Source organism: Patagioenas fasciata, chromosome 1 (assembly GCF_037038585.1).
Source record: "Patagioenas fasciata isolate bPatFas1 chromosome 1, bPatFas1.hap1, whole genome shotgun sequence".
Classification (NCBI taxonomy): domain Eukaryota; kingdom Metazoa; phylum Chordata; class Aves; order Columbiformes; family Columbidae; genus Patagioenas; species Patagioenas fasciata.
Window position 1 is genome coordinate 146417866 of NC_092520.1, and position 20904 is coordinate 146438769.

General features: G+C 36.7%; 1 protein-coding gene across 1 annotated transcript in view; it reads left to right on the forward strand.

Moving 5' to 3' along the window:
* The window catches only part of ANO2 (anoctamin 2), a 175253-nt gene that overhangs the window by 75326 nt on the left and 79023 nt on the right, over positions 1-20904 (forward strand). Inside the window, exon 13 of the mRNA XM_071803662.1 lies at positions 7878-7961. Within this exon, the coding sequence (XP_071659763.1) occupies positions 7878-7961 (84 nt within the window). The remainder of the gene's footprint in view (positions 1-7877; positions 7962-20904) is intronic.

Consider the following 20904-nt stretch of genomic DNA (forward strand, 5'->3'; position numbering starts at 1 on the left):
CTTCAATATTCTCACAAACCCTATCTGCTCCTTTCAGGTCCCCAAAGTCGTAGTCCTACCTCTTGCAGCTCTCTCATACAAAGGTATCTTAGACACCATTGTTTTTTCTCACCCCATTTTTCCTCCTCTCTGTCCTCCTCTGCTGCAACTAACAAGAGCATTTTTCCTGTGCATTGAAGATGTCTTGGGCTGATTCAGTGTTAGGTAAATTAGGCATGCTGACAGCTTCCAATATTAACCTGCTATTGGTGGTAAAAAGGAGATTAGACTTTGGTCCTAGTTCAGGCAGTTGTTTCAGCAACCTCAGCGCAACATCACTATGCATTTTCTTGCTTGGAGAAAGAACTTTGTTTTTAAGGAAATGAGCTTTTCCTTTTAAATGTAAAATACTTTTTACATTTACTTGTGTGTATGAATGGAGGGTACCGTTTTCTTAACCCCAACTACACATGTAAATAATGTGGAAATGTGTTAAGGAATTTTTATTTTAATGAACTAGGATAAAGTGGTATAAATTTCATTTATTATTCTGTAAAGTCATTTATTGTTAGGTCATTGTTATTCTGTGACTTTTCCCAGGAAGTGTCATTGACACAAGAAGATTAATCAAGACCAAAATAAGATGGAAGCAGAATTATCTCTTCTCTCAATCTACATGAAGTACTAAGCCCCATGGCAGTTATTTCTAAAAGGGCTCTTGAACTTGGGAAAGGCTTTTAGAATTTAAGAATAGTGCTTTGTGTTATTGTTTAATGACAGCAAAAATTGTCAATTGTTTAAAATGAATGCAGAGTTTCAGAATTCATAATATTTCAGCAGTTGGAATTGTTTCCTATTCTTTAGTTTTGCTTTAGGTTTTTAATTTAAAAAAAAATTCCTTTATTTTCATATGCATGTAGATACTTATGAGTAGTGAAATGTTCCAAACTTATGTCTGTAAAAACTCTCCTATATTACATCCATATAAATGAGGTAATTATGTGGAGTGAGACAGTGTTCTATTGATACCAGTTTCAAATGGCCTTCCTATATCCATTACTTTACAAGAGCACGTAAGTGTGGTTTTTTTTCTTTATTCATCCACACCTCTCAGGATAAGAGCTACAGAAAAAATTCTAACCCTCATTCTAACCCTTGAAAACATAAGCACTTTTTTCTCATTCTGGATCTTGATTTCAAATCAGTAGAACTTCACAGATTCATTTTAGAACTCATCTTCATGCTTTAATCCTACTCTGCTGCTTCAACTGCAAGGTAAAAAAACAACTGAGTGGTGAACAGTTCAGACAGTTGATACAACTAAAGGGTAGCCAGGGGTACGAAGGGTAGGAGTTCTTATCCTGGTCATGCCATGAAGCTGTATATACACTGGTGTCAGTGTTAAGGACAGAAATGGAAATGTGTGGCTTGTGTAAAGTGAAATTGAATCTGAGAATATGGAAGCCCAGGCTTAGATTGGCTTACGCTGCTGTGAAGCTCAAGCTGCTAAATTCAAGCCTCACGTATAAAAGCTTTTAACTACAAATTCAACATTTGTGTTTGCTTCAAGTTGTTTTCATGAACATTCTTGGCTGTAAATACAGTCATTGGGATATTTATGGGAAACAATTAAAAGAGGCACTGGTACAGCTGAAACAAATTAATAAAGACTGTAAAAATATTTACAGTCAGATTGTTAGTTCAGATTAGCTAAAGTATCTGTATCCCTCCACATTAAAGAGGAGCCAATGCTTTAATCTGGATCATGGTTCAACTTAAACAGTTCACAAATGCTTGGAAAGATTGTGGTTGGTCAGAATATAGACCTCCTGGGACTAGGTAATTCTTGATATTGTAAAGCTTTTTTAGCTTGTTTCTGATATATGTTGTTTAAGATTTTTTAGGAAGTATACCTTAGAATGCTACAGAGTTCCATTGCTTTTACCTATTATAGTAAACCAAGTTGCCTGTAAGCCATGAGTTCCAGGTGCATGGAGTCTGAAAGGAAGAAACTCCAGGGAAATGAAAATCCAGAAATATCATAAATAGCCAGTGCTGAGAAAATACTGTTTCATAAAAAAAAATCCGATATGATATTACCTGAAAGAGAGTTTCTTGTGTGGCAGAAATCTGGACTATTTATAAGTCAACCTTATTAAAATGGGAGAAACTGATAGAGACTTTGAGATCTGACATGCTAGAAATGTTCATACCTTATATTCACTGATCTGTCTTTTGTAATGGCAATACAGGAAAATTAATGATGTTTGCAGTCAGATTGATGTAAGTACTATGTTGTAAACTTGATTTAGCATTTAACTTTGACAGTTACTTGTCCGATCAATGATAGATCTAAACTTTATGACCTTTGACAAGCTGTAACAGGATGAATCTACAAAATACTTGAGTCTTTCACGCATCAGTGACTTCCTCTTTCAACCTTCTATCAAAGTTTCTTGGGGTCACTGTGGTGTATAGTGTGCAATGCGTAACCTTGCACTAATGACAAATTCATGGCCCAGTGTCTCATAATTTTGATCTTGCTTAGAAGAAAAATATCTTGTCCTAGTTGAAGGAAATTTTTGGTTTCTAACCTTGCTAAATTGTAAGATATTTTATCTTGAGGCCATAATGTTATGATTTGAGAAACACTTATTGTAGATAAAATTTAAAGGAATTTGCAGTATTTGTTGCATTTCTTTTTCGAGAGTGACAAATCTGTAGTCCATCCAAAGTACACTGAATCTTGAATATTGACAGATAAAAATTTCCATAAACACATTCCCCTAAAGAGTGCCTCCAAAGCCAAGTGTTCCTACTGTTTCACATTATGAGACAAAAAAGAGGGCAGTGCACAAACAGGAAATGATCAATTCTTTAAGAACACTTATTTGGAGAAGGAATTCTATGCTTATATAATGGCTAAAGTGATAGGGTCCTAGTCCATGGCTGTGATTACTTGTTACTATCACAGAACACCTACACCAGTAAACACGACAGTGATGTGCACAGACACCTTAAAGTGTCAAGAGTACAGGTAATATTTTATCAAAGTTAGATGATATATCAAAGTTGATTTATCAAAGAGCAATAAGGCAAACTGGAAGTTGTTCTACAGTCAGGCTGAGTGATGCCCCATTTTAATGTGCTAGTATTTGACTTTACTGCTGAGTTTCTTTTTTATGTTTGTCAGCTCATTTTTTTCAGCAATGACTTATCATGAAGTAGAATAAACAATTTTAAGCAAAATTTTCAATCCCATAGTTCAAGGGACATCTGAACATATAACCTGGCTTTTGTCATTTAACGTTCCTAAGCTTGTAATAATATTGGATGACTTATTTGAGCTTTTGTTTTAATTTAACTTAAATTTATTGTGTAAGTCATCTGGACTAAAAAGATTGTGAACATCTACCAGAGATCCCTTCCTACGTGCTGAGATATAAAAGTACTTTTCCTTCGCTGAGCATCCCATTACTAAGATACCCTAAGCAAATAATTAATGTGAACGACAATCTCTTCCTTGGACTTCTCCTCCCCCACCCCCCACTGTGTCATCCTCATAAGAAATCAAGGGGATCAGTGCTTGATTTGTAATAATTAACCCTCTTAAAACAAAGTAAAACTGTGCTCTCTGTTCTGTCCATTCCAAGTTTGCATCTTGATTTAGAGCTGCAACTGAGTAATTCCAGTTCTCATTTGTGGAAACCTTCCTTCCTACCAGTGTGCACAGCTTTGCTGCTCTGCTTGTGTTCAGCATACTAGGATAAGGGTGTTCAATAAGTTCACAGTGTTTCTTTGACTTTGCCTAAAGTGTAAAAATGAAGCAGTAGGTTGGCTTATGTTTTGCTGGTAACTCCTTAGATCTGTTAGGGGTAGTTTCTAAGCTTCTATTTTTTCATAGCAGCCCAGTTGTGTTTGTCATGCTTCGTAAAATTCCGTTGTCACTTTCTTCCTAAATCAAAGAGAAATTAAGGAGAGATTGGTTCATATTATATATAATCTTATCAAACTGGATCATTACCTACACAGCCTTAATTTGCAATGTATAGTGGATACACATGTTGTGTGTTTAAGGCAAATCCTGGAAACCATTCTCAGGGAAAATTCCCACTGACGTCAATATGAGTTTTGTCTGAGTAAAAAATCCATGATTTGGCTCTTTGTTTTCAGGGTGGGAATTATCATCTTCTACTCTTAACACTCATTTGGCCTCAAAGTACCTTGGCTCACATGGTTTTCAATAAGTGTCTGGCAGCTGTACTGGAAAACTTCCAGCATCATGGGATTCATATTTATCCCTACATGGACATTTGGCCTTCTTCAAGTCATCACAACTATTTCTAGCTTATTGAACAAAGTGTAGAGCTCTTCCCGTTTTCAGACAAAGAACTGATTCTGAATCACAGTCTTTTCACAGCAGAATGGAATTGTTCCTTCACGTCTATGTACATATGATCAGGATCAAGTATCTCTAAATCTGTATTGTAAATAAATGTTTCATGCAATATACTCATAAGAAAGAATATATAGATACATTCTAGGAGGTGCTGTGGTCTGTTCAGTCAAGGGTAGGATGACTTGGTGTATTCAATGATGAAGATCAACTAATATTCCAATCCAGATGTAGGTGTATGAATCTCACATAAAAGGATATTGAGATGTCTTACTAGGAAAACTAAGTATAACTTGACCAAATTTGAACAGAATAGGCACTCAAAGCAAAACTGTCAATAACAAAAAAAGTAAGCTACTGTATAATGTTTTGCTTGGCATTTTATTTTCTTACCTTGTTTCATTTCAAGCCAATTTTCAAAAGTTGCTGTGACCTCTGACAGCTGTCCCTGGTGTCCCAGAATGCTTTGCTTAGCAGAAAATAAGAAAAAAGGAAGAGAGCCAATTCAGCTCTGCAGGTGCTCCCACAGTGTTGTTCGATCTCCTCAGCTTCTTACAGCTTCATTTATCTCATTTCCCTACTATCATCAAACTGTCTCCTCTCATGTAGCCATCCATGCCTGATGTCTTCATCCTTTCTTCATTTAAGTCTAAAGATGTTTGTTCCGTCTGATCTCCAAACCTTATCCAAGGAAGCATGATAAAAATTAATGCAAATCAGCAAGCTAGTGCAAACTCGCAAAACATCAAGATACATGCATTGACCACAGCATCTTTAAACACTTATTGTTGTATTTTTGTCTTTCCTTTCCCCCTCCTGCTCACCACAATTTTTGCTGCTAATCAGCCTCAGTAATGTCAGAGATTAGCCATGCCTCATTATTTCGTGGAGTTCCACATACACTCACAGCACTTTGTAAGTAATTACAACAGTGACCCTTGTGAAAAGAAGTGCTATAATGATTCCTGAAATTCATTCATTGTGGTATTGATTTTTACATGAGGCATAAGTAACATAAAAAAGTCTGTGATGCAAAGAGTGTCATACCTCCACCCTTAGAACATTTTTCATTAATTTGAATAGTGCATGAAATTACAAGTGTAAAACAAACTGTCATTCTAGCAATTTCATTATATCTGTTTGCTATAGCATCTTAGTGATATAGTCTCAGAGGCACAACCATACTTGGGCTTTACAGAAATTTTGTTCCCTCGAGCCTCCCATCTTAGTACTAGATTCCCTGGGAGCAGCAGAAGGTATGTACCATTTGTGGGACTTCCTTTAGGGCAGAAGTATATATGATGTGTTCATAGAATTCAAAACCAAAAAGAAATATCCGTTTAAGCCAATTGTTACTCCTACATTTATACAGTCCTAAAATCACATTTGGCCTTTTGAAGGCCACCATGAGGCTGATGTGGTGCCCAGTCAAAATGAATTTGACACCCCTGATTTAAATGATAGCATGTTCACATACCTGTTCAACGCATCAAGAAAATCTCATGATCAAGATAAACAATATATTGGAAGTTTCACTGTGTCTCCATACTAATGTGCAACAGAGAATGTTCAAGATGGTGTATGATGAAGTGCCAATGTTACAGATAGCAGAAAATGAGCACGTGTCACCCAAGGAAGACTGCTGAAGTTCCATGCAACCCCTGTTCTGTTGTCCATAAGGATTAATGAATTTTTTTTTTTTTTTTATGGTTCTTATTCTCTTCACAGCTATCAGATTACTAAAAAGTGCTATCAAGTCGGTTTTGTGACCTGGGTGATAAGCATATGTTTGAATTGTAGTAAGGACAAATGGTATGATAAATGATACTGGTCCTCTGAAATGCATGAGATTGGTGTACTCATGCTCAGAATGCGACAGAGGAATATTAACATTTTTAGTCATGGAATACTGGCATTTCTGAAAAAGCTCTGAGCAGTGAGTGTTTTTCCCATGATGTCTCTGAAGCCATTCAGTATCTTCTCCTCACCTTCCTGTATAAACCAAAACATGGATTTTCATGTTTACATACAATGAAGCACCTTTTAGCTAGATCTTGTGTCATGAAGCAAACAGAATAAATAAGGACTGTTCAGATGCGGTTATTTGCAAAACACTGCTGATATTGTTTATACACTATTTCTAGTCTTCTAGTCCGGTCTAGCAACCTGTGACACTTGGTACAAAAAAATAGAAGACAGATTCTGTAGGAATAAGCTTTTTGTGAGAGGCATCAGATCGAAATTCGAGGCTCTAAATTAATTCAGAACTTGGCAGGAATGAGGAGATATGTAGTCTTTTTCTCTTTTTATGAGCTGCTTTCCTTAAAATCCTGGTAAGTTTGCACTACCATGCTTAATTTATGCTCTAATTTGGAGAAGTGTAATCTGCAAGCAAACCTTGAAAGATTATTGATAAGGGAAATGGGACTAGATCCAACAGTCCAAGAGAAACAAGGCAGCTGCAGTGCCATGCCCCGAGGTCCAATCTGTAGTGAGGTTAAGATGTATTCCCAGTAGACATAGGTACATAGAGCACATGCATACACTACATACCTGCATATATGCATGGCCAGCCACACAGATCACACAGACATACACACACAGCAGACACACAAAGACAGCACAATGTCCTCATCCTGCTTCTCTCCCTGGCTGAGAAGCATGGAGGTCTGCTAGTGAAAAAATAGATATCTATATGTATGCTTGTAGGATGCAGATCTCCCCGGCCTCTAGGGTCACTCAATCTGCCCCAGTAGATGCCCCTGGACCCCACTGTGCCCAGTTGCTGGCACCTAGAGGTAGAAGCCTATGAGGCTACTGTCCCTCTCCAGTTGCTCACTCATGCATGTATTCCACTTGCGCAGAGCTGGCTGGGACTTCCCTGGTCCCCCTGCAGCCAACCCACCTAGTCTTGACCTTAAAAAGCCACACACAAGTGGGTCTCATTCTCAGAGACCTCCAGACCCTGTGGTTTCTCTGGCAGCTGTCTGGGGCTCCCCTGGGGCCTGCTTGGCCAAGGTCTTACCCTTAGAGATTTCAGGCATTTTACCTACTTACCAGTTGCTTCAGTTTGATCTCCACTAGTGCTCACATACTCAGCCTCACACCTGCACTTGCTCCAGTTGCCAGTGGCCAGACCCCCATACAGACCAGCAAACTGTCTACATGTGACCAGCCCTATTTATCTCCTTATCCCTCTATTTTTCTATATTTGTTCCTCTCCAAGTGGCCTAGATCCCTCCCTTTCCCACCATTGATTCTTCCCCTAAGCTTCCCATAATAAGTCCTGTGCAATGACTAAATACTCTTCCCTGCATCCCGTAACATATCCTATCCCTCTAGGTAGTGATACCCCTACTCTAAAAGTGCTATACTGTTGAATCATCTTGGTGTCTTGGATCACGAATAAGTGACCAGAATATTTTTTATTTCTTTCTTTTCTCTTAAGCATAATCACATTTATTTATTTATTTATTTATTTATTTATTTATTTATTTTTCAGGAACATCCCAGACCAGAGTATGAAACCAAGCTGTTGCAGAAAAAGCTGAAAAATAAAAACACGAGAGCAGAAAATTCACATGAAGTAAGACACAACTTACTCTTTTCATTCATATTGAATTTATAATGTGTTTTGTTTTATCATGATTATCTATTTGTCTGTCTCTGGATAGTTTGCAAGAGGCGCTTTTTGGTGCTCTTAATTAGCCTTTTAAGTTGCTTGTTAGGGATCTGGTGTATGCAGCCCTTCAGCATCATTGAAAGGTTTTGAGGTCATCTCTTTGCCAGCTCTGCAAAGTAAAGTATTTTGCGTAGCAATATGACAGGTGATTCAAGTTCTAATCTGTAGAGTGGTGAATTATTAGTAAGATAATCACCACAGGCATTATAGTAATGATCTAGGATTTCAGTACTTTGTGGACAGTGAAGACAACAGCTTTTATCATAGTTATTTCATTTGCATAGGTAACATTGGCATCTTTAGTTATGTTGCAGTTACACAGTTGTGTAGTTTTGATAGCATTTCCAGTAGGAATGGAAAAATAATAATTGGAATATAATTTTTAGATTGAAGTGTATTTAGGCTTTTTCTGGCTATCTCAACCTAAGAACAAGGACTTATTTTCCCAGTCCTCTCTTGTAAAGTGCTGGTTGAGGTCTATTTCCTAAGCACTTCTAAGTCTCTGTAGACTTTGTCCATAAAGCTTAGTTAAACATTGCTTATTCTCTTACGCCACATGTGGCAAAAAATCCAAACCATTGCAAACCCATGTCCAGTTTCCAGGTAGAAGGAAGCAACTTACTTTGTTTAAACATTGAGAACCAGTATCTGAAGTGGAAAGTACTCCAGTTTCCAGGTTTGGTCCAATAAATTTAGCCTTGCAGCTTATGAAAGAACTTAACTACCCCTTTCTTCCACCGGTCACTGTCAAGATTGTGAAGTGTTCCCACTGAACCTTTCATCTCAGTGAGGCTGTTTTTCTCCTGTTGGGCCCAAGCAAGCCTCACAGAAGCTAACTGAAAGATTCTCAATTGCTTTTGTGGGCTTTGCGTCTTGCCCAACATGAGCAGGGACTCTGACATAGCACTATGGGGAGGTCTTCCGTTACACATTAAGTAGTTCTCTAGGCCTTCCAAGTGAGGGATCAAAGACTGTTAAAGACAGATAAAGCAGCTGCTGCCATTCGTTCAGGTTTTTCTGACATAAAGTAAATGAAATCTGGAAACAAGTCAGTGATTGATGCTGTAGAATATTAGACTTCTGTAGTCATGAGGCAGTGTTAGATGATTCACTTGCTTAAATGAGACACAGAAAAATAGCAGCATTATAAATTAGAAATTAATTTAAGGTAAAAGAAAGCAATTAAAATGTAAAGATACAGCAGTATAAAAATGTGAATAACTCCTTTCAGACATTTGGAAGTGAAAGGCTTTCCTGGAATAATTTTATCTCCAATTACCTTTTGTAACAATGTAGATGGAAAAATAGCACTCAGAAAGAAAAGATTTACTTCAGGTTTTTGAGGCATCTGCATGGAAACTTTCTCCAATGTCCTTCCCAGATACAAAATCCTATTTTGGAAATTGATGTAGATATTTTGAACAGCAAACTGCAAAACTGGGGAAAAAATAGTAATATTTAATTATGAACTAATTTTGAAAAAAAAGATATTTTAGTTCTTAGGTAATTGAAATAATATTTAGAAAAGTTACCCGAAGTAATTTCAATCACTTTCTAGATTTTGTAAAAATAGAGTACTTCAAGATTTGCCATCAAAGAGTTACTCATAGGCATCAAACAATTATTCATATGGCTATGAAGGTTGAAGGTAAATTTCTATTATAATAAATGCATCCATCCTGCAACTTACTGATTACTATCTCTCCACAAATTACTGAAATATATTCCAAACTTCTGAGCAGTTTTCTGTCAGTTAACATTTTGCTTACTAATTCTGTTGCAATCACTTTTTTGATTTCCCTCAAATTCTTTCCAGCAAACTGCACACTAGTCTGGGCTTGGAAGATGTGTTGCTTTGTGGTTTGTACCTCACTGTCTCATGATATTATAAGAGCAAGAACTGTTTGTGTGAGGCCTGCTGAAGAGGAAAAAGCCCAGTTCTTAAACTGAACTGTTATGTTTAATGTAACTGTGTAAATGTACCACTACATTTTGCTTTAGATGATCCTGAAAAGTTAGATGTTAAAAGGGATGAGTATTTAAGACTGCAATAGTTCTTCTGCTTAATTGTTAGAGGTTTTAGTATTTTCTTTTTCCTCCTTCAGATGGCTGTATGTTTTACACATTGCAAGACCATTAGCTCAGGAGTTTTTCCATGGCAGGTTAATATTAAGGCACAGGTTTCTGTGAGGTCTCTGGCTCAGTACTTCTGTCTTGTTGGATGGAAGCCAAGGTACAGGACTTTGTCATATTAATAGTGCAGATCTAGTGTCTGGACTTGCATCAAAGTAGAAGTCTATGTAGTTAAATATTCAGTTCTAATTTCTTGGTCTTGTATGAATACACAGATGCCTGTGAGGTCTCAGTATCCTCATATCTTGGTTGACAGTCTAATGTCATAGCAGAAGTTTCTGTGAAGTTCTCGCCTGAATACTTTTAGCTGACTAGTGTAATTTAAAGGCATATCTTTTGGGTGTAGCTGGTCAACAACTGTAGTGTGTTGTGTTGATATCAAAGGACAGGCTCTGGCACCACTGCCTGAAACTTCTCATTACTTATCTAAGATGAAGTCAGAAGTCTCCAGTTCAGCAGCTGTGGCTTGTTGGGATAGAAATGATGCCAAATCTGTGGCTATTGTGAGAATACTGATTTAGAGCTTACTTAAAGGCATACATTTCTACAAAATTCCTGGCTTGTTTCCAATATGTTAATTCTTCTGTTCCGGTGAGGATGTGACTAGTTTTATGGCAAGAAATTAAGCTTTAATGTGGAAAGCTCTGTGTACAGTACATTTTTTTTTTCTTTCCTTACTCCAACAAGGAGTGCCTGTGAAGTTAATTGGGTTGTTTTTGCAATGAAGGGATAGGAGTTTGGTTATGGACTGGTTTTGTGATTGCAGAAGAAAATTGACACCACTGGCTTACTCTCTTAAATGATAATTTGGGAATACCTGTTAAGAGGAAACCTACCTCAACATACAGTTTTCACCGTCTGCTGTTGAAGTCATTAATTTTAATGAGTGTGGAAGGTGCCCAACACCTGTCAAGCCCAGTAAACATATGAGTCACTCTACCCAGGCAACAAATTCTAAATCAGCTTGATGACACTGGCAATAGAAAGTATTACAGATCTAAGGTACTACTTGGCTAATGGGGTTTGTGTTATAGAATACAGCTTTACTTCAGATGCTGATTAGGGCATTTGTGCTGCTGTAATAAGCAAAGAATAAAATTTCAGCCTACACCACCCTGTGTGGTTCAGGCTGTTTTAATAAATATTTTATCAGTTATTTTGAGAGTGGAAAAGAAACTGTGAGGGCTAAGAGCAGTTCACAAAAGATTGCTGTGAAATTCCTCTTCCAGTAACAACCTAAGGTTCTACTGTTTCTGAAGATAATTCATTTAAAGCTAAAGGAGTTGAACTATTTACATGAAATGCCTCAGGTTAGGTAGCACATGCATAAACAGATAGTCCTTATAAATTATTACATCAATTTAGAAAAATGACAAGTTCTAAGGGACTCATTCTGGAAACCTGCGAGGATCCGGCATATCATCAATAACAATGTTTGATTCTTTGCAGTCACATAAATAAAGGCTTGCAAATAGAGCTTCTTGATCCATTTATGTTAGAAGGCTTATTTGGCCTTGCAGCAGAAATGAATGCTTATGTGTTCATGCATGAATGCATGTGTCTGATAACATATTCATGCAAAGATGGCAGATGCAATTATTCTACTAAAGCAATTATATTATTTTTGTTGTTCTTGTTTAATACACAGTCATATAGAAGATGCAGACAGAAATATTTAACAAATAGGATAAGGTTATTGTATCTGCAGAATGTTAACTGAAAAAGGTGTTGGACATTTGTAATCTTCTGATAAGTTTTTTTCCTCTCTCTGTGCAATAGTAATGTTCTCAATGGAAATGCATGCAGGTCAGGAAATGAAAATTGGTTTTGTGCCTGAAAACATGGAGATGGGGTTCGATCCAACTCTCACTGGAGCTGATGGAAAGAATGCCTTCCAGTCGTTTCTGGGAGAGATGGATCAGGCCCTGTCTCCTTTTCATTAAATGTCCAGCTGATCTGGCAAACATGATGCAACACTGTATATATTCTTATCTTTCCTATTTGGCAGGAAACTGAATAACTCATTCTACATACTTCTTAAGGAAAACTTTATAGAAAAAGAGGGCTTGTTTCTTGGCTCATGTCCTTACTTGGAGCAAACCCTGGGAATAATAGCATCTGGCATTCTACCTTGCCTTTAATTCATTTTAAATATGAAAGTGGCAGAATAAGTTATTTAAATTGTTAATTCAGCTGGTAATTGGAACAAAAGAGAAATATTTCCTTTTAAACCATTGTTTTAGTTCATAACTGAATTAAAGCAAGTTGGTTTGAAGAAGGTCTCTAGGGTAAGATTGATATAGATAAATATAAGGTAGAACTGTACACTGCTGACAAATACTTCACATATATGTATTTTTAAAATTGTCAGCATTGTGAAACATGAAGTAATAATTCTTGCTACAAGGTGATTCCTTACCCAGTTCTGCATAAGTAAATCTCCCACAAGGCCTAAGAAACGCTTCAGATGTTGGAGTCCATCTCTTTATAAGCAAACCCTTGATAAGATTAACAAAAGAAAAAAAATTATATATTATCTGCAACTTCATAGAAGAAACTAAGAGAATTGGTCATAAATACTAATTTGAACAATCAGAACTGTACAAGAACTGTGAATAAACCCGGAGTTCCTTAATAACTAATACTGAGAAAATATTTTTTTAGCATTTGTTGGACCTTATTATTAATGTGATTAAAAACAAACAAACAAACAAACAATTTTGATTCAGTATTTCTTAAGTTAGCCAGTGTCTTTCAAACCTCTTTCATTGCTTCACCTTGGCAAATAACTTCGCTTTCCAAACATATGAGAAAATAGGAATGTGTGATACCTGATTATATCTATCATCCATCTATCTATCTATCTATCTATCTATCTATCTATCTATCTATCTATCTATTTATTTTGAACTTATTTCTTGCGTCAGTACTTTTGAAAATAAAAAATCGAGAATGCAAAAGATGAATGAGGACAGCTATGGTGATAATATTAGAGAGAGATCTCATTCTCTTTCTTGTAGCAATGTTTGGTTAGCTAATTGGATAGAATAACATCTGAAGGATAAATTTTATAATTCTGATTATTTTAATGTTTACCTAAGTCCTGGGTTACACCAGTTTTATACCATAGTATTCATAAATAGAATTTGTGTCTTCAAGAGACGGTTGACAACATCTTTCAGTGTGTTCTCATTTAGATGTGTGTGCTCAAACCTCTTCATTATTGTTGTCTTGGAAACTGGTTATCTATGTATGGAGTAGTGAAGAAAAATGTAGCTAAAATGTCCCACTTTCTCCCTGTGTCTTTGAAAATCTGAGATGGGATTTTCTTATTTGTATCAAGTTAATGAACCCAACGTATCTCTGGAGTTCTGCGGTCCAGCATTTAGAATTATATTCCAGTCACTCTTCAGAAGGAGGCGGCTCTTCCAATACTCTTGACATGAAGAAAGAAAACACTTAGAAAAATACTATAACAGAATAATTCAGGTTGGAAAGGCCTATAGGATTTTAGCTCATCCAAACTCCTGCCCAAAAGAACGTCAGCTATGATATCAAACCACGTTGCTCAGGGTATTATCCAGTCAGGTCTTGAAAAGCTCCAAGGATGGAATTCGTACAACCTTTCTACATGCTGCCTGACTGTCATCATGGTATAAAAGCTTCTCATTATATCCAGCCTGAACTTGTCGTGTTTCAACTTATGCTTATTGTCTCTCATCCTCCCAGCATGTGCCACTGTGAAGAGACTGGCTCTGTCTTCTTGATGACCTCCTTAAGCAAAGTGAGCAAGTCTTGTTCCCCAGCATGTCTTCATGGGACAAGTGCTCCAGGACTCTCTGCTAGACTAACATAAGTTGAGCTATTTATTTTTTCTGTTTAGGGCCCCAAAACTGGACACAATATTTTAGATGCAGGATAATAAGTGCTGAGAAGCAGAGGTAATCACTTCCTTCGATCTGCTGGTTAACCACTGGTTAATAAAGCCCATGTGCTGTTGGCCTTTGCTCATGTTCAGCTTGCTGCCTGTATAGACACTGATGGGCCTTGTCAGTAGAGTCTAGTACTGCAAGGAATTTTCCATGTCGAAGGCAAATCTTTGCATTTGTCCTTGTTGAATTTCATGAGGTCTGTATAGGCTCATTTCTTCAGCCTGTCTAGGTCCCTCTGGATGATAGCCATGTACTCGAGGATATTGACTGATATTTCCTCAGTCTGATGTAATTTGTAAACTTAATGAGCAATCATTCCATCACCTCCTCCAGATCCTTCTTTGAAGATGTTAAATGGGGAAGTCCTAGTATAGAACCCAGCAGTACTCCAGCTGTTACAGTTCTTCAGGTAGAGTATGACTCATTAGCTAATACCCTTTGAGCCAGACAATCCAAATTGTATTTTTGCTGAAGTCAAGGCAAATGACATTGACAAGTGTCCTCATGTCCTCAAGCCTAGTAGTTTTCTCACAAGTTGGTACGGCATGATTCACTTTTCGTAAATCAGAAATGACTGCTCATAATTACCTACTTCTCCTTTATCTGCTCAGATGTGGGTTTCAAAACAACTTTCGGGAGACCAAAGTGAGGCTGACTCCTTGATTATCCTTTTGTCCTTTATTTGAAGATGGGTACATAATTGCTCTTTCTGCGGTTGTCAAGGCCCTTCCCTCATCTCAGTGTCCTTCCAGACATGACAGAATCAACCTTACAGTAACATCAGCCTACTCCTCAAGCTTCCATTACTCTTCTCTGAAATTATAGGTAGATGAAATCACTGTTTGTCTTTTCTAAATGAATAAATCATCGTTTTGTCTAGACATCAAAATGATATTTAGGAATACTAGATACTTTTTTTGTTCAACTGCTGAATGCCAAACAGTGCAGATCAGACCCAGAATTTTCAGAAAAAAGTATCTAATGCTTGTGAGATCTCTTCTTCCAAAATAAAAAAATATTGATCTTTTTCAGAAGAGAGCTTTGAACCCAGAAACAAGAGAAGGCAGGCCACTGTTTGTTGGTCTTATTTGTGTTACTTATTAAGATGTTGGCTCAAGGAAGCATTCTTTCTAGGGCAGTACTACAGCTCACAGTGTTTAATCACGTAACTGGGACTTAAGCATACGATTAAAGCTAAGCACATGCCTCAGTATCCTGAATATGGGTACAATTAAGTGCTTTTTTGAATTGAAGCCTAAGCTTCTTATTGACACAATTAAAGATGATGCAGGTCTCTTTCCTATTAAACCGAATGGAAAGTCTCATTCCTACAGGTTTTATTCATCAGTACTTGAAATTAATGGGAGTTCTGCCTGAGTAATAAAGTTTTAGTCCTTACGTCTGCAGTTACTGCAGATGACTTACTATCACATTGTACCCAGTTAAAGACTATAATAACAGGTTAGAGGGTTACAGCAAAGTCTCAGGTGAAAAAATAAATCTCCAGAAGGCTGCTGGGTTTTAGCTTAATGCAGATACTTGAACTTAAGAAGCTTTCTTTTCCTGTGTGCTGGTGACAAACTCCTGTATCTTGGAGTATATTTTTTACCTTCTGTTGAGCATATTTATAGGGTAAATTTCATGCTATTAATCTCCAAGGTCAAAACAGAAGCCCAGATTTGGGACAAAATTTACATAAATTGGCTGTGGAAACAACAGTCAGTTAAGCTCGTTGCCAAGAATTTTTTATTTGATGCATACTGAAATCCTGTCTGCAGTTTTAAAGAAATAAACTGCATTTACATTTAATTCCTTTGGGCATCCATCTGATGTAGATTGAAATTCCACATACTCCAAGCTTAAAAAAGTAAATAAGTCAGTTTGAACCAGACAACTTTTGCAGCTATTATCATGATTAACTGAAAAACACTTGCCTGCGGATGTGCTGATTTTCACTATTCACTTAATTTAGAGATAAGATGACCTTGTGTTCAGAAGCTCCTTCATGCCATGGCATTTCATATAATAGATAAACTTGAGTTTTTACCGGGTTAATCAAGTCAACTTTTTTTTTTTTTTCTGTTGATACCACCTGGGTATTGTATAACTGAATTTAGGAAGAGCAGACTTTTAATTATTAATACACGATGCCAGATTCACTGTTTCTTTCTATCTCTGTTGTTCATGTAGTGAAAATCTAAACCTTATTTGGATACGTGGACTAATGTAACAATTTCCAATGGCATACTCCAACTCTAGCCTCAGAGACTGGTACACAGCTAATTATATAAGTAAAGATGGACTAATACCTTTTTGAACAGTGAAAACAAACCTCTAGTGCATCTTCTCTTCCATCAAGGAGTCCATCGAAAGATGATAGAGTGATGTGTATGTGCCTTTAGGTATGTCTTTGTATATAAGGATAACAGTTCAAAAATCAGTCCAATGTGATTTTCTTCTGTTCTTGAAGTTCCATGAAATCAAACCAGAAAATCAAAGGAGGATGCTACAAAGCTTTTATAACTGTCTAATGCTAGAGTGTAAGAACTGTTCTAAAGATTACTTCTATCTTTGGCCCGATGGAAAAATTGAGCCTCAATCTCATAATTAAAGTGGTCCATGTTTAAAATTACCACCTTACTGGCATGGCAGTCTGTCAACACCTCTCCCTCCCAAACAACAGCAAAGTTCATCCTGATATGTTTAGAATTGGATGGTACTTCGAGCATCAGTCTGGAAGCTTTCCTAACCCATGGACACAAGTTGCAATCTTTTCTTTGTGTGACAAATTGCAGTGGCTTAGAGAAAGCAATTTAGTGGACTAAGTGTTGCATTCTGTTTTACTTCTTTTGGACCTGATTTTCCTACTTTGCACTTGGTTTTCTTATTGAGATTAATTGCCTGAAAAATGGGTTGGACCTCATTTCTTGAAACAACTTAAATACCATTTGGAAAGAGTTGACATTTGTCTCTTAGATTGCAAATATATCTTTAAAAATTACCTACTGTAATCTTTGAAAATATTTAATGTCTCAGGCTGATTTGTTTTACAAATGCTGTATCAAAAATACAGCTTCAGTTCTGTCTTCCTGTTGATGTATTACAAAAGCCACGCTTAGTCAGGCGACCTTTTTTTTTTTTTCCTCCCAGAATTTCTTCTTTTTCTGTTTTCTGCAGCTCCTATCATGGTCTCTTCTAGTCTGCCTATATTTTCTATCCATCTACTTTTCCTTGGTAAGAACAGACAGTATAGCAAGGTACAGTGGCTCTGCCATTGAAAGAGGAAGAGATCCCACCTTTACTTATGGTACAATCACTATCAGTTCTACAGAGACAACGTGGTATAAGCTTACATCTTCTTGGGCATTATTTAAAAGGGAAATATTATCAAATCCAGACACGAGGAATGAATGGTCTTAATTTGCAAATCAAGAAAAGACTTAAAACTGTTTCAAAGAAGTTTTCTTTCTATAAACATTGAACATAAAGATGGTACTGATTTTCTTCTCACTGGATCCATTGTCAACTCACTGGTACATAAAAAGTGAAGTGCACTATATTATGGAAGTATCCTTGCAAAATTGTGAATCATAACAAAAGGCATTATGAAGAAAAGTAGCAAAATTCTAGTTAAGAAATTGTTTCAGGCATACTTGTTGAAATGCACTGCTATTCCAGAAACAATACTGACAGCAAATATGCCATATCTGATAAATGAAAAATACTGTGTAAATACAGTTTTTTACTGCAATAAGGTAATCTTTGAGAAATAAAAGGTGTCAATTAGTGAAGTATGCTGGATTGGAGAGCTTCGGGTGTTGAACATAGAAGAGACTTAACATTTCAAAGTTTTAAAAATTATTGACAGTTTGCGTCCAAAGCATGCTTGGAAAAAAAAAAAACAACCAAAAAAAAACACAGGAAAGGACTCTGCATATAATTAGGCTTAGTCACCTCTAAAAAAGACATCCATCAGACATTAGAATGTCTTTTTGTAGCTGTAAAGTGAAATAAAAAGTTACAAAAAATTAATTCTGAATTAGGCTTTTACAAAGAAAATTTAAATTGTTGAAAGGTTTTTAAACCTACTGATAAAAACCCCCACAAAATAACTGACACACCTGTGTAGTTGTCATGGTTTAACTCGAGCTAGCAATACAACCACAATAACCACTTGCTCACTCATCCTTCCCCTTCCACCTCCCCATCTCCCTCCCAAATAGGGAACAGAATTGAAAGGGAGAAACCTGGATTGAGATAAACACCTTACAGAGTGTGTTTCCAGCAGGTTGAGAGGGCATCCTTCCTCTCTATTCAGTTCTGGTGATACCGCAGCTGCAGTCCTATTCCCAATTCTGCACCTTCCTGTGAAAGAGAAACATGTGCATACTGGAGTGAGTCCATTGAAGCGTCACTAAGTTGCTTACAGTATTGGATCATCTTGCAAACCTTTGTATGAGAGTTTGAGAGGCTGAGAGTTGAGATGTTCGAACCTCAGGAAAAGAAGGCCTGTGGGCATCTTATCAGTGTGTTTAAATACCTGAATGAAACCGGTTCATGAAGATGAAAGCAGCTTCATCTCAAAGGTGTCCAGTGAAAGGAAAAGAGGTAATGGCCACCACCTGAAATGCTGGAAGTTCCATTTAAACCTAGGAAAAACTCTTTTACAGTGAGTCAAACACTGGAACAAGATGCCCAGATAATTTGTGGGGTTTCCATTCCTGGAGATAACTAAAGCTTAACTGACCACAGGCCAGAAAAACTTGCTCTAACTGATCCTGCTTTAAGCAGGGTGTTGGACTTAGAGGATCTCCAGAGGTCCCTTCAAACTCTGACTGTTGTGCAATTATGTGAAATACAGGAAAGAAATGATCCAAGCAAGTGTAGACAAATTGGTTTGACCACAATAGGCACATTTTGAAAAAAATGTAATTTGAGCTTTACCAAAAGTACTTGAGAAATGGGACAAAAAGTAACATGGGTTTACTAAAGGCAAATTACTAAACCATGCCATCTAAACTTGTTTTAAATGATGTAATTGATTCCCTAAGGAAGGGAAACGTAGTGTGCTTCAGTAAACTCACATAGTGTTATACCACAAGGGGAATATCACATTTTTAATAGGTTATAAATCAATATATTTCACTGGAAGTGACAGGAAAAATTATTACTAGAATTTTTATTAAAATGAATTTTTTCTTTTTTTAATGGTTAATTTGGCAATGCAACTACAGTGCCTTCCAGCCACTTCTTTTCGGTGCTTCCAAACATAGAGGAAAATGTACTCTGAATAAGGACAGCAACAATTTACTCAGTTCAAGGGAAGAGAAGAGCATCTATCTCTGGTTGTCTGAAGACGGGGGTTCCGGCATGGTCTGTGAGCCTTCCTGCTCCTGTGAGCCTTCTCTTTCCTGGCAAATGGCAAGGGATCCATGCATATTGTTACCACTACAGGGCTAGAGGAGATGATCTCACTGTTTTTAAACGTTTACAGGACCTCCTGTGAAAGAGAGGGGATTATAACTTAGGGCATGTCCTTTAGATCTTCTCAATTTTATTTTTATGTTTGATTTTTCACTATTTGCATTGCAGGTGGTGTACTAGAAGGCTTATTTGCCTTTATTTTTGTTGTCCTTTCAGATCTTAATATATCTTTTTCCCCTTAGTCTACTTTTCCACACAAACCTGTGGCTGAGTCTTTCTAAGTGTATGGTATGTTTTTTTTTCTGTGCTTCATATTCCCAGGTGTTTAAGTGCATACCTGTTGATTCATCCAGGTGAAATGAGGCAAAGTATCAGGCTATGTAGTAGAAAAGGTCTCATGCTGAATTTGTCTGCATGAACTTCAACACATATTTCCTCTCCTCCACATTTAAAGGGACTGTAAAGTGCTATAGAGTTGGGAATAGCTTGCTTGAAGTTAGTGTAGAGAATGTGGGAAACTTTGCTGATGATCTGATCATTTTAAAAATGTCTGAGGATCTAAAGCCTTAGAATGTAGATAAGTCCTGGTCTTGACAGATTCATTTTTTCAGTGGCTATCACACAAATATTTGTCCCTTAATTATTCCTACCTCAGGTTTGTTCAGTTACATAAATAAACCCAGCATGAATAGGTTCAGCCACGTTGTTCTTCAGGATTTACAAGACTTGCATATTTAAACAAACAAACAAACAAACAAACAAACAAATGAAAAACACCAAAAAACCGTAAGTTTTCATCGACTTTTGTTTATTCTAGTATAAAATTACTGTTGATGAAAATTAAACCTCTTCAGCTAAGTGCCAAGCCAGGCAACATCACAGACTTTTAAGACCATTTTTGTAGCTTAATTTCTCCTTATGAAATGAAAAATCTAGAGCAGATTCAGAGAGACAAAAACTGAATCAGAAAAATGAAGTGAAGCACAAATTTGAGTAGATTTTTTTAACAGGCTGTAGAAGAAAGGAAGTAGACAGTTACAATTTTGGCAACATTCAGAATGGCTAAGATTGAATAACTAATAAGTATATCTTTAAGCATAATTTTAAAATACATTTGTCTTTTTATAAAATAAAAGTGTATTTTTCTAGGTTTGTACTATGTGGAAAGATAAAATCTAAATGGGTTTGCATGGGAGCTGGAGCATTACCAACCTGACCAACGAAGGTGAAGAGTTAGAAGTAGGGTTAAAATCTAAAAGCAGAAAAAGATATCATGAAAGAATAAAAATAATAACAGGGTTTTCAGGAAAAGAATAATTATTAACAACTCACAGAAATTAATTGCTATCCATTTAGGA